Here is a 14,719-nt window from a genome sequence, read left to right as displayed (position 1 = left end):
AGAGTCATTCATTCATTCTCCCTCTCCTTGATCGTGTTTGGGTTGTATTTTTTTTTTTGCGGACAATTGTCTCTCTGTTACAGAACAGCTCATATTCAGTTTCTTCTTTGTGGCTTGATTCAAGACAGAACTTTTACATATGCTTCATTTAAAAGTTTGATTTAACATATATTGCTTACATTATGTAAGTTGTATGTCAAACCACTGAAGGTGCCGTCTGCTTTTGTGCTGTGAATATCAATACATCTCTTACAGCTGTCGAACCTGACCCTTCTCATGATGCAGCTGTACTAATATGATAGTAGCTTAATTGATTTGATTCTGTTCAATATTTTTGTCAATTTTGCCTATATAAAAAAAAAAAAAAGAAAAGAAGAAAAGATTTGTCTGAAGTTTTTTTGTATACTTTCCTGATGAATCATTGATAAATGGAGAAAGATCAATGACTTGTAAATCATTCAAAATACAAGTACGTTCACATGAAAGATGTAATTCAAACTCTGTGGGAGGTGGGGTTTATTTCTAGTTTGGTGCTTTTTGTTTTGACAGATACAGAAATATAGGTATTGCGATTTTTAAATTGCCAAAGTTTAAACCTGTGATGTTTATGATTTCTTAATTAGGTTTCCTACTTTGAGATATATTTGGACAAAATAAGGGACCTACTCGATGGTGAGTTCTGCATTTCTTAGGGGACTAAGTATGTTTTGGCTGGGTATAGTGCCTTCAACCAACGCTTAAGGGGAAACAGTTACTTTCTTTGAGAGCGATTTAAGTGTAAGCTGTATGACTGGGTTTGTGAAAGAGAATTTTGCAGTTGAAGTCATCTGATCTCTGACTCTTGCGCACCTACCTCTGCAGTGCTACATAGCTTTATTACAAATCAATGAGTACAGAGAATTTTACAGACTTCAAGGCAGGTCTGAGCCACGTTGGCAATGTATATTCTTAAAGAAAAAAACCTGTAATTAAAAAATTTATATAGTATTCTGTTTGTGGGACTATGAAAGCGCTGGCAAGGGACAGTGAGGACAAGCAACAGCTTGTTAAATTTTATTAAATTTAGTATACATTCGGTTCAACTTATTCCTCGCTTTGCTTCTGTTAGGTAGAGTTGGTTTGGAGGGATCTATCTCTTTTACAATTTGTGCCTGTATATGCGTGCTGTATGTTAATGAAAGTGTGAAATGCGTGTGAATCAGTCTGAAGACAGAGAAATGTATGCTAATGGTAACACAAAACCAGGAACGTGTATCTGAGCTTTTCAGAATTCCAGTGAGTTCTTCTGTCTATTTTGAAATTCTTGCTGCCTTGGCAAAATCCGATTCGTTCTGTGTTTATTTTATTAATACAAGCAGTAAACGAAAGCTTTTGTGCCCTAAAGTTAACTTTAAAGAAACAGGTACAAGACTGACAGAACAAGAAACAAATTTTATATAGCAGAAATACTGGCAGTTCATAAGGAATGGGAAGTGACTACAATTCTCATTTACAAATTTAGTACATTCACAGTATTTGTCTCTCATGCCTATAGTTGACACATTATTACCTGTGGAATATTCCTAATGATCTACATCTTTTTTTGTAGTGTCAAAGACAAACCTCGCTGTACATGAAGATAAAAACAGAGTCCCATATGTTAAGGTATAAGGAAAATTTGATGCTCAGTTTTTCGTTCTTTCTCACATATGCATTTATTTACACATTTCCATTTGTATCACAGTGTGTTTGCTGAAATAATTCAACTCGTGTTTGGAGTCTTGAATGTTCAAGTAGTATTGGTTCCTGAAATATTAATGGGCTTGAACCATGTTTGCTTTATTTTCCTGACTTTAAACATTTACATTTTGGTAGTATGGTGTTAAATTTTATGTATTCATATTCTCATTCATGTCAGATATGAAAGAGAATATCTTGAAGAATTTTGTTCGCTAAGATTTTGTTGCATAGATGCTGTAATCTCGCAATATTTTACAACAGATGTGTTGGGTTAGGATTTTTTTTTATGACATCCTGGGCCCTCACTTAAATGGAATATACTTTTTATGAACATATGTGTCTTAATAAAATACATATAATATTATTCTGTTTAGTTTCATCCTGGGGAGGACAAAAAAATTTGATAAAATAATTCCTTCAGTAATATTGCATTAAGGCAGAGAATAAGGGCTATGCATCTTGTCTTGTAGTTTGAGAGAGAAAAACTAATTTGGATATGCAATTTAACCCGAATTAGTAACAGGAATATATGCCATATCATTCCATGTGTTCTACATGTAGAAACTCTTTTCTACTGCATGTTTGGATCTGACCGAGTCTTTAATCTTGTGAAAGAAAATTGTCCCTTAAGTTATCCTGTGGAGTCCTCCTGAAAGTCATATAAAGGCATGTTTTGGTCCATTGCCTCGCTAATGATCATGTTGGCTGCTGATGGCTCTTCTAATTATTTTGTTCATTAGTGCTAAATATTCTTCCTGATGGCATTTGGAGTACTAGGACACTTCCTAAACTTTTCTATGTTCGACTTGCGTATTTCTAGGGTTGTACAGAAAGATTTGTATCTAGTCCTGAAGAAGTTTTGGATGTCATTGATGAAGGGAAAGCTAATCGTCATGTAGCCGTTACAAGTAAGTGTTCTGGCTGTAAAGTGTGGGTGGTTGTAGCTTCCTGGTGATGTATTGATTCTTCGTGTGCGCAGAGGGCTTTGAGTTACTTAGATGAACGATGTAATGATGCACAAATTATAACGCTCTAAAATTAATAGAGCTGTATTTTTTTTACCGCTTCACTGCATACAGAAACATTTATTGATTTTCAGCTTTGACAACTCCTGAATTTAATATATGGCATTATTAAGTATTGCTATATAAAACATCAAAATATGTATTGTCACATATAGTATAGATATTTTAAAATTATGTAAAACTGAAATTATGTATGTACATTCTTCTTTGTGCTACAAGTCAAGAACTCAGCGCAATTCACTGGTCAAATGGCAGGCAAAGACTGCAGAGCAGTTAGCAGACTCTTGCGAGTTGTCCCAGTGAAGTGGTGACTTGGGTTGAGTTCCAATGATGGCAAAGCAAACAAATCTTCCTCAACTTAAAAAGAGAATATTCAGGCTGTGCCAAATGTGTTGACATTGTGTTGCGTGCAGGCTACTAGCGTTACAGTGATGGAAAGGGCAGGAATCTTTGGCCAGTTTCCCAATTTATACTGTAAGACGTCTTTGATCCAAGCAGTGAGCTTGGCAGAACCTCAGCTTGTAACTCAAATCTTCGTGGTGGGGTGGAGTTTTGGGTATGGGGTTTTTTGGTGGTGGTGTGGGGTTTTTTTAAATTTTATTTTATTTTTTATTCTGCACTAGATAACTTCTTTCTCTTCCATGTCTCTACCTTCTTGCTTTGGTAAATACTGTATTGCTTTAGCTTTCCCATGTCTTTCTCATCATACTAATGGAAACGTATTCTCTTTTTTCCTGCATAAAATTTCCTCCTGTTGTTTCTGCTATTCACTTTAACAAAAAATATCCAAATACACCTTTTGCTGCGATACTACCTGTTGCATTTGGTGCACACACAAAAGTTCTGACAAAAGTTGACAGAGATTGAATTTTACCTAGACTGAAATGGTGAGGAGCAGATTTGGAAGTGTTATTGAAAAAACTAGGTTTGGAGATGGAGGAGAAAAAGGGGGTTCAGAAAAATATAAATATTGCTGTGAGCGTGAATGGGGAAAGGTGGGAGTGGATTTTAAAGTAACACAGAAAAGAGAGAAACAGATGAGAAAGTGGTTGACTGATTCTTAATGTTTTCTTTTTTGCTACTTTATGAAACTTCAACCATGATATGGTACAATCAAACTTAGAGTAAGTAGGAGCTGAAACTCGAGCTGCCTGTGTTTCACCTGCTGCCTGGGTGAAGGAGGAGTTGTAATTACACAAGCAATAAAAATCACTCTGAAATTTTAATTTAAATAGTAAGTTTTTGATGAAAACTTTTGCTAAAATGTTGGGAGATCTCCTCAAACAACTGCACTGAGACCTGCCCAACTTCTTTTTAATGCAATTATTATTACTTCTCTTTAAATTCTCCTGCTCAGCTCACAATTATTGCTCTGTCCAGGATGCTAAACATACATCCTCATTGTAGTTCTGTCGGAATGGTGTATGTTAGATCACAGCAGTGTTTTGTGTGAGCTGTCTATACTCCTGAAGAAGCATAAAAGGACAGACCCTTTATTTCTTACCGTATCTGTGAAATGTTATTTTATTAGTCTTATGCTATGATTTTTTTTGTTATTTTTAACTATTTCTGGTCAAATTTTATTGCGTCAGGGGAATAAAAAGACTTTTAAAAAAGAAAGAAGGAGAACAAAAAAAAGGCCTGTCACTTATCATGAATTGGGTTCATTTGGTCCTGTTGGGAGAAAGTAGGAGCTCGTTCTGTAGTCCATGAGCTTTACTTGCAGCTCTTGGTGTAGACACTGCTGTCAGTACGCTGCTCTGGGCTCTCCAGGGAATCGCCTCATACTAGCATACTAGCCATAGGCTAGCTCTGATGAAATATAACTTCGTGTCAGGTTTTAAAGTCATTTAAACAAAACCTTTCAAATGCGATTGCAGATATGAATGAACACAGCTCTAGGAGCCACAGTATCTTCCTCATTAATATTAAACAAGAGAATGTGGAAACTGAGAAGAAACTCAGTGGAAAGCTTTACCTGGTAGACTTGGCTGGCAGCGAGAAGGTAATCTTCCCTTTTTTCTAAACTTCTGAACAACCCTAGTGGGGTCGCTAAACTGATCATGTGAACCTGTGTCAGTGCAAAACTAAGCTAGGTTATCTTAGCTTATTTTATCTTAGATTATCATTAGTATGGCAATTTTTTTTTTTTTTTAGTGCGGGATGGAGTAAAGGAGCAGATGAGAACTGTTGGTATGAAATACAAAACCCCAAATCTGCAATATATCTTCATTTATAATGAAGTGGATTGAACCAGCGTACTTCTATATAGTGTCACATTTAGTTATGGGTATTTGAAGGAAGTAATGTAATTTAATGCAATTTGTCAAATTAGACAGCTATTTTAATTTGCTTATATTCAGACATGGCCTATTTCTAGGTTTGCTGTAATTATTTCACGTATTAGATCAAAGAAATAACAGCAGCTAATGCAGTTTTACAGCTGAAGTCCACCTGAAGCTCCCTGAATGAGTATCTTGATTGTGGTGACTCTTTCTGCCTTGCGAGATAGAAAAATACTAACCAGAAAAGAACTTGTGTCTGTTTACCAATGGTGTAATGGTCTAGAACAACACTGCAGTGGGAAAATGTCATTGTTTCCCAATTCTCATTCTGTCATCTTCTGGAGTGTTCAAAATTGTCTAACTGTAAATTAAATAGATTATAAAATTCATTTTGCAATGCTATGGAATTCTTCATTCAAGCTGGATCCTTGGTAACTACTGTGCGTGTCAAAATAATTACTCATGATGAAGCAATGTCTCTCATTGTGGTCAGAGATTTCTATTTCTTTCTGAAAATGAGAAGTAAAATAAAAGATTTAGCTTGATAGGCTGGGAAGGTTTCAGAATGCTCATGGGGACACACTAGTTGATAACTCACTAGTACAATGCAGAAGCCATTCACCAGAGTAATTAATCATGTTAATTTCTATTATTGCCTATAACACTAGTTGTTAAATTAAAAACTTCTAGTGATGTTTAGAAAATGAGGGCCTAATCAGGCTCTACTCTCCTCTGAAAACTACACTTTTGTTTGTTTGGACATACAGAAAACTTGAAATAAGGGTTTTCTTGGTAGATTGACTTAAAAGATGCAATTATGTTCATGTGGCATTTCTAGAGGAAAGTACAGCTACTGTAGTTTTAATGTAGAGAAAAATATGTGGCTTTATCCTACTTTTCCGTGCCCTTTCCCACCCACCCCATCCTCCAAAAAAAGAGAGAGAGAAAAGACTGTAAAACCATGTTGCTGTCTAAAGGAGTGCTGGTCCCAGGCCACCAAGCTTCTCGCCTGGACCACCTTGGGATCCAGTTTGTGGACCAGTAAACCTTGCATTCAGGATGAGTAAGATCGCGCTTCTTCTGTCCTGACATTCTTGGTCCATGCAAGCAAAATACAAAGGCAAAATACTTGTTTGGTGGCATATGCTGTGCCACTGAGTGTGCCCTAAGAATATAGCTGTGGTGTTCCCTGTCTGTATGGACACTCTGGTCTTAGAAGTGGTCCCCAAGTGTCCTCAGGAGACACGGGCTTACCAGCTTTTCCCTGAACAAAGTAAGGGTCAACTTGCTGTTACGCTGGAGGAAAGGTGGAAGTATTACAAGCTTCCACTAACAAAAAAAGTGCATAGAAAAATTCTCCTCCTTTATGCTGAGGATAAGCTTGCTTTGTTTTTCTTCCAAGAGCATCTTTAAAGGTTGCACTATCTGCGTTGTGGCTGTATTTGTAGAGGTGCTCACTGGTAGCTGAGCCTGACTGTTGCCTGCTCTCTTTGGTAGGTCAGCAAAACTGGAGCGGAGGGCGCTGTTCTTGACGAAGCTAAAAATATCAATAAGTCTTTGTCTGCTTTAGGCAATGTGATATCTGCCTTGGCAGAAGGAACTGTAAGTAATCCTGTTTTGTGTTGTTGAAGAATGGCTTTTTATCTATCTGTTTCTTTGCCATGCACATAAAAAAAATCAGCTAACATTTCAATTCAGAAACACGAAAAGATTAGCTTTCCAACCACAAACCTGTGACACTTTTGCTCTTCTACTAAAGATAAGAAACGAATTCTCAGTGATTCCACTTGAGTGATTATCCAATCTTAGCACAATCAAAACAATTACTCTTCATGATTGCATGCTTCAAATCCATTAAACCTGTCATTATCGACTCGTGTTCTCTCTCATTATGATATCATTACTTAAAAAAATTGTTCTTGTCTCTTATTTATATTTTGATTAGAAAACCCATGTTCCATACCGAGACAGCAAAATGACCCGAATACTTCAGGATTCCCTTGGTGGGAACTGCAGAACCACCATCGTGATATGCTGTTCTCCTTCTGTGTTCAACGAAGCAGAAACAAAGTCGACCCTGATGTTTGGACAGCGGTGAGTCCTACTTGGCATTAGGCTGGATGACTCTTACTCGGGCTCTTCCACGTGTTCCAAGCCAGCTGTGCCAAGGGGAACGAGACGAGTAGGCATTTTAAAATATGGAGGTTATGGTTTTCTGGAGTTGTTCAAAAATAGTACTGGAGAACTTGAAAAAACTGCCTCTTCATTCCCTGTGGTACCATAAAAATAAATGTTAATGTTGGCCAGCAGCTGCACTACTTAGAAGCTCTGGTAATTTTTCCTGTAGAGAGTACAAAGCATTATCGTAGTTCTTTGAACTTTTATGGGGAAGATAATGGTATTGGACAGTTTTCTGTTGGCTAACAGTGGAACGTGTTTGGGTTTCCTTTATTTGATGCTGCTCTTGATGCTTTTAAGATGTGTCTTCTTCTTGAATGGCATCTCAGGGATTATCGTTAGGTTGTAAAAAATATTTTTTAACCGTTAAGAAAAATGAAGAATATGGACTCAGTGTAATATTGACAACTTCAATAGATTATCGTGATAGCTTGTGGACATTTTTATGTTTGAAGGATCTTAACAGTTTAGGAACAAGTCTTCAGAAACAAGCAAGGGTAAAATAAGCATGGAAGTATTCAGAAAGAAAATTTCTCTTCCATATGTGTTCGTTGGCAATAGTCATATGAAATACATTTGGAAAGTTTGCAAAAATAGGTCAGGCTCATTACGTAATTACTGCTTTTGTTGTAATTGAGAACTCTGATACTTTATAAAATTACTCATTTTGTGTAATAGCAGAAAGAAAAAATACTATCAAGTTATGATTGTTTGAAATAGAATTGATTTAACAGTTTGTACAATACAATAAATTTGTCTTTGCCTGAAAATGGGTTGTTTTCCACCATGCATAATTTTTGCATTGAAGCCCACACTGTTAAGGAGCATTTTATATTGGAAAGTAAAATCATGTATAAGAGATGAATATGACAATATCTATTAATTCATTGTTCCACTTTTATCCTTTAATGTGAGCTTTTCTTAGATTTTCGTGGGGGAAGATGATCCCTTTAGTGTATTCATATAAGAGTACATAAAAGTGCAGGACAAACAGCTGCAGTTGGGCGCAGTCCCTCTTAGCGGCGAGTTGTGGATTAGTGCAGGTTCCCTGCAACACGCTCTCCATCTGGCGTTGCCAGAACCAGTCCGAACTTGGCCTTGTCATCTGCTGCTGGGATTTGTGGAAGGTGGGGAGGGACCCCCACGCTGCAAGCCAGTTAGCTGCAAAAAGCACCACTTCCTCCAATCTCTTCCTATAAACTACTCGCTTAATAACAGCATGCAGGAAAAACTCCCCGGAGTTGGAACATCACAGGTCGCTGCAGAAAGTTTTAATGGAAAAGTGATTGTTAACATATAATCGAGTTAAGGGTTGCTATGCAGTTTTAATTCACCGTTGTATGATGAACGTAAGTCTAAGTTATTGAAGATGTAAGCTTCTACTGAAATCCCATATATTATAATGTGCATCACAGATATTTTGAGTAAATGCAAATATTAAGATACAGTAGTTAAATAAAGATAATTAACCGTTCTGAAGTATAATGAGCTGCACATATTTTGTTGATGGTTAAATTTTAAATGTTTTGATGGTTCACAGTTTAAACCTCCCCACGTACGATTTTCTGACTGCAGGTGATTTCAGACGAGTGTGAATCTTACACCTCTCTAGAACAGAAATGCCATCCCGAAGTTCCTGATAATCCGTTCTGGATAAGGCTCCAGGGCAGTAACGCAGCGCAGGGGCATTCAGTTTTCAATAGATGGGTAGGTGCTGTGTTAGGTTCCCGCTGGCTTGCTGCTGTGCAGAACTCCCTGTCTGCAGGTATGGTTTGAAGTAAACAGAAACGTAAGCAGTAAAATGTAGTAGTTCAGATCAAGGGGATTAAAAGGTAGCCTAGCTTTTTTTAAATTATTGTTTTAAATCTAGATTAAAGGGGGTTTGCTTTTGCTCTGTAACGTGTAGCAGCGCTCCAGGCTCTCTGGGAAGTTGTATGCTTGGCTATTTGAGGAATTCTGTGTAGAGGAAGTCCAGTTTCCATGTTATTTCAGTTTACATTTCTCTTGGTTTTGTTTCTCTTTACAGTAATGGGTAAAACTTGCCTTTCCGTTTGGAGCAAAATATTTTTTAAAACAACTCCACGCATCCTGGCTAGCAGAGCTTGGAGTGATGTGACGTGACTAACACTTTTCTAGAAGAGGAACATTGTAAAGATGTTCCTTACTGAGGACTGGGATGTCAGCTGAAAGAACCGGGGAAATAGCTAAATACTTCCTGAGAGTGCTTGGTTGGGGTTTATTGGGGGGTTTTTGTTTGTTTGCTTACAAGCTATAGAATTGGGCTGAAATGGGAGTTCCTTGTGGAGAACATGCACTTGTAAGAAAGGAAATACAAGTAGGAGGACTGGTGATGTACTGGGCCTGCAGAGCAGCACGCAGACTTTACACACATAGTGTTATGTGTCAGCATTTTGGATAGGAATATTGCTGTCTACGGGAAACGGTTTCTTTTACAGGCTCTTCGGTTGCGGTGTTTCATTTTTCTGATCTGACAGTATTAAGGGCCTGAATAACATTAAAGGCAAGGTATATGAGTCATGGGTGATTACTGGTTCCTCCATCTTTCTGAGCAAGGAAGAATTATATCACCATTAAAATAAGTGTTAGGAGTAAAATTCATCTTCACAGGCCACTTAAACTAATCAACACATGCATGTGCTCCTCTGTTAGTGGGGAGTCGGTCTCTTCTTTTTCTGCTCCATCTTTTCTTGTGTTTTTATATTGTTTTTAATTTTAGTTGCTAGTAAGTACTCCATCCATCATTGGGGTAATGCAGTCGATAAACTTAACGGTGTGGCATTTTTTTCCCCTAGTGCAGTTAAATGAGTGGAAACTTGAGCCATGCTTTTGGCAGAGACAATATGTAGAAGCTAACTATTAGGTGTCTGCATATTTTAAAAGTACAGTGTTATTTAAAAATGTTTCTAAGGTAATAAAACTCTTGCTTGCCACATAGTGCAAATCACTGGAGCGCAGTTTGGAGTATAAGGCACAGATAGGGGAGTGTTTTCTTGCTGACAAAACAAAGTTTTGGGATTTTTAGTGATTGGCCACATTGAAAGGATGCTTTAGAATCAGTAAGTGGAGCTGTGAAGAAAATAATTAAGATCATGTGCCCTCCCCAAAGTAGAGTTAGCCCGTGTATTTCTAGCCCATTTCTAGGCGTAGTTTCTTGCATTGATATTTCATACATGGTTTCATACTACGCTTTACATACCAGTAGGAGGTTTGTCTGTTATTCCTTTATTTAGCTTCTGTTTTATCCAGTAACACTGGAGTCATTTGGAGGGACTCAGTGTCTGAGCAGTGAAGGGCAAAGATCCGAAGCTTTCTTAATTCATACTGATTTGTTTGGTTTTTCTTTTTAAATGTGGATTTGCTGGAGTAGGTGCTGTGCAATTTTTCTGCTTGCTTTGCATTTTCTGGTGCAATTGTTTAGGTTCAGTTGGAGCTAAGCACTTTGACAATAGTAAAGTGGTGGTGGTTGTTGTTAGAAGGGTTTAAATTTTGTGATTTTTGCCAGAGAGGCAGTAACTCGTGAACCCGCCTGCAGTGGCACCAGAATGAGTTCAGGCTCCCTTCCCCCTGAGAGCCTTCCCCAGCCCAGCAGTGACCCAGTTACCTGGTGGTGACCAGCGGTTCCCCTCCTTCCCCTCCTTCCACCCCCAAAAATGTGTTTCAAAGTGCTATTTGGCTTTCAAGAAGGATAAGTTTCCATAAGTTTTAAACTGACAGAGGGGAGATTGAGATGAGATGTGAGGCAGAAATTGTTTGCTGTGAGGGCGGTGAGCCCCTGGCCCAGGGTGCCCAGAGAAGCTGTGGCTGCCCCATCCCTGGAGGGGTTCAAGGCCAGGTTGGACGGGGCTTGGAGCAACCTGGGCTGGTGGGAGGTGTCCCTGCCCAGGGCAGGAGGGTTGGACTGGATGACGTTTAAGGTCCCTTCCAACCCAAACCATTCTGTGATTCTATATCTCTGCTTCACTGTGATATCCTTCATGCTGTGATGCTTGGCGTATGGCTGAGTTTTGTTGGTGGAGTTTAAGGGATGGTTGTTAAGAGATGGGGCGAGCCCGTGGTCAGACACTGGTGTGGGGTACTCTACAGTGGGTCCAGGAGAAGCTGCGAGGTGACAGCTTACCTAGCAGAGCAATAACGACAGGACTTGGTTTTGTCCTTAATTCAAGAACAGTTTCCAGAGCTTCTCTTTTTGGAGAAGAGGCAGATCCATGTCTAACTGGTCACTGGCTGCTGGATTTTGATACAGAAAAGTTTCCATTGAGGCTTCAAGGTAGCAATGGTACTGAAGGTTTGAGAGAAATGGAATTGTACCATTGCACTTTAGAAAATAAATTGCAAATGTTTAGTAGTTTCTCATTGTGTTATGGAAAAAATTCTGAATCCCTACTGTTGTATGGAGATAAAAGTTGCAGAGCAACTGACAGCTGGTTTTGTTGCGCAGAGCTAAGACGATTAAGAACACGGTCTCTGTGAATCTGGAGCTGACTGCGGAGGAGTGGAAGAAAAAGTACGAGAAGGAGAAAGACAAAAACAAGAGTCTAAAGAATGTTATCCAGCATCTAGAGCTGGAACTGAACAGGTGGAGAAATGGTACGTACCAGAAAATGGGCATGGGTACGTGTGTCTATATTTTTAAATTATGTATGTTTAAATCTTGCCTTAAATCACAAGAGTCACACTGTTTCTAAGCTCACCATTCAGAGTGGCAGCTCACGCTTCATAATAATAACTGAAAGGTGAAGAAGCAAAAACGAGGGAAACCAGCAGCAGCCATTTATAGAAGGTACCATTTTAAATGCCAAAACTAGTGTGATATCAGATGTTGCGAGTACAGGAAGGCATCAGTAATTTTTAATAATGCTAGTCACATTACTAAAGAAAAAGTAAAATGTCCTTATGTTTAGGTTCTTTTTTTTTTTTTTAAAGAACTCTGCTCCTCAGGCATGAGAATCAGTTTCATTGTTCTTTAAGTAACTAAATCTTGGGTTTGTGGTTTGTTTTTTTTTTATAATTGAGTTTAACATTAGAATAATTAGTCCTTTAGTACAATGATTAGGAGTGTCATCGGATTAGAAGAATCACCACTTGTCTCCTTCTGTGGCTTCTAAGTAAAATTTATGTTGAGCCAATTTGCTGTTTAGAAACATAGGGAATTGCTGTTCAGGGTACACTGTAAGGTCAAGCGTAGGATGGTAGAGGAGGAAGAATATTTTTATGCATCCATACAAATTAAAGAATTTTTATTTAATCTGGAACGTGGACAAATAATTTTAGCAAACCATCCTTGCTTTTCATTTTTATTCCATGTATTAAAAAAAAGCCCAAACAAAAACCCTCCAAACCTATAAGAAGCAACAAACAAACAACTCTTGAACCCCAAAAAACCCAACCCTGCACCCCCTTGCACCCTGAAATCCCAACAAACCCCCAACAGTAAAATGCTGCTTCTTTGAAGTCATTTTTATTTTCTAAATTGCTTGTCATCCAGGTCCTAAGTGTTGATGTGTCTCGCAGTTCAATAATACGTAACTCTTGCAAACGTGAAGTATCTAAACCGAGAACAGATCTGTGATTTAATGATTAATCACAATTTGTTTTGCACAGTCAAGTCTGGTTTTGAACATCCTGGGTGAAATCACTACTTAAAAGATAATACCTGATCTTTATGGGTGCGAAAAATTGTTTCCTCTTTCAGCTCCCTGTGCTGTTTACTTGCCTTTCAGATGAGATCGTTACCTAATGATTGCGCTCCCTGTCTTTCTCTGGAGACTTCAGCACAGGGAATATTTCCCTTATCAGCATAGCGCAATTGCTATGGAGACGGTCGCTCTGCTGGTGGCGTTGAGGAGTGCTGGGGATTTATAACCTGCCCATGTTCTGCGTGTTTCATTTGGTGTTTGCTAAATGTGACGACTTTAATTTCCTTCCCATTCTAGAAACATTTTTTTTAGAAAACCCTGTATAGATCCTTTCTATAAGCCATGTAAACAAGCCTTATAACATGCTGTCTCTATTGTTTTGTCTAAATATACACACCTCCTCATCCCCTCCATCTCATTGGCGTTACCCAGCAATTCATTCAATGCATTCAAAATACTATTGATTTCTTGTCTGACCTTCTGCAATAGCATCCTTTGGAAGGATATTCTGTCAAAAGAGGCTCTTTACAAATGAATGCGTCACAGAAATTGCATCTTGAATATGAAATGCCAGATAGATGCATAAATATTCCATTGGTATAGCTTATTCTGTAAACTTAGAAAATAATATACAAAATAAAATTATAGCAGAAAATGGGTGTGCCCAGTTCTCACTGGAGCAGGATTTCAGCAGCCTTGTATCCAAGTGCACAATTTGGTCTGTGTTTTACAGGTAGGTTGTTTTAATCCAGTGAATGAAAAGCTAACGATTCATTTTGTGAGGCTCCTGATGGATTCTCTGCAGCCTGAGGAGCGTTGCCGTGGGTGCGAGGTCCGACGGTCTGACCGAGCCCACCTTTCCTAGTCTGCTCCGGTGAAATGCAACAATGAAAAATCAATTTACATTTTTCTCATTAGTAATATAAAATATCATCAAGCCACTAGCAACAGGGAGAAGTATTTTGAGTAAAGTACTTTTATAGATGTTATGGTGCTTGATTTCAGATTACTCTTTTTCATGCTTTAAGCTTGAAAAAATTATCGTCTCCGTTAGTTGGTCATGCTCTTTCATGCCCTGTTTTGTTTTGCTTTGGGGCCTGAATTAGCCTGCCTTTTTTCTTTTTCATATATTTCTCTTGTTTACTTGTTTCCCCACCAGTAAGACAAATACTGCCTATGCTGTTTTGGCAAGAGGAATGGCTAGTAAAGCTTTATGGCATTAAAATATTGCAGCTTTTCATAGAGAAGGAAAAACCCTGTTCATGCAGAAGGGTTGGAGGTAACCTTCCCGCACCTCGAGCCAGGCGTGCAGCGTTCAGTGACTCGCAGAGTCTCTCACCAGACTCTAATGAGCGTAGATTCAATTTCTGGCATGAGCGCTTTGCCTGTCCCTCTTCACTGAACTGCAGCAGCCTTGTAATTGCAATGCACCGACGTTACCGAAGAAAATATTCCTCGGAGAAAATGATTTTGAAAGAAAATGTGTAGGGAGAACATCCTGTCTGCTATGCATAGGCAACATCTGAAAATTGGTGTATGCGCTTTAATTTTAGATGTGACAAGGCAGAAGGTGAACATCGTTTTAAATGCAGCTGTCTTGCCTGTTGTCCTGATGTTCTAGCAGTTCATTATGGGGAAGGCAGAGTTGATAAGGCAGTTGGCAATCTGGAGAGGAAGAGACATTTAATTGCCAGTAGGCTTTAGGCTGAAAGTCGGATTTTTTTCCTCCTTATTTACACTTCTGTTAATCCATGGAGCTAATCCCATCTATAGAGGTCTTGAGTGAAAGAGGAGCAGGGAGCTCAATGCTTTTAATGGCAGCCATTCAAACTGTTGCTGCATTTTGCATATTTGT

At 38.5% G+C, this 14,719-nt stretch overlaps 1 protein-coding gene across 1 annotated transcript in view; it reads left to right on the top strand.

The window, feature by feature from the left end:
* KIF5C (kinesin family member 5C) overlaps window positions 1-14,719 on the top strand; it is an 85,276-nt gene that overhangs the window by 38,267 nt on the left and 32,290 nt on the right. Inside the window, exons 5-11 of the mRNA XM_054210196.1 lie at window positions 624-672; window positions 1,589-1,644; window positions 2,540-2,627; window positions 4,625-4,749; window positions 6,527-6,631; window positions 6,975-7,123; window positions 11,667-11,815. Of these exons, the coding sequence (XP_054066171.1) occupies window positions 624-672; window positions 1,589-1,644; window positions 2,540-2,627; window positions 4,625-4,749; window positions 6,527-6,631; window positions 6,975-7,123; window positions 11,667-11,815 (721 nt within the window). The remainder of the gene's footprint in view (window positions 1-623; window positions 673-1,588; window positions 1,645-2,539; window positions 2,628-4,624; window positions 4,750-6,526; window positions 6,632-6,974; window positions 7,124-11,666; window positions 11,816-14,719) is intronic.

Source organism: Rissa tridactyla, chromosome 7 (assembly GCF_028500815.1).
Source record: "Rissa tridactyla isolate bRisTri1 chromosome 7, bRisTri1.patW.cur.20221130, whole genome shotgun sequence".
Lineage (NCBI taxonomy): Eukaryota > Metazoa > Chordata > Aves > Charadriiformes > Laridae > Rissa > Rissa tridactyla.
The sequence above is the reverse complement of the archived record's forward strand: the minus strand, read 5'-3'. Positions and strand labels throughout refer to the sequence as shown.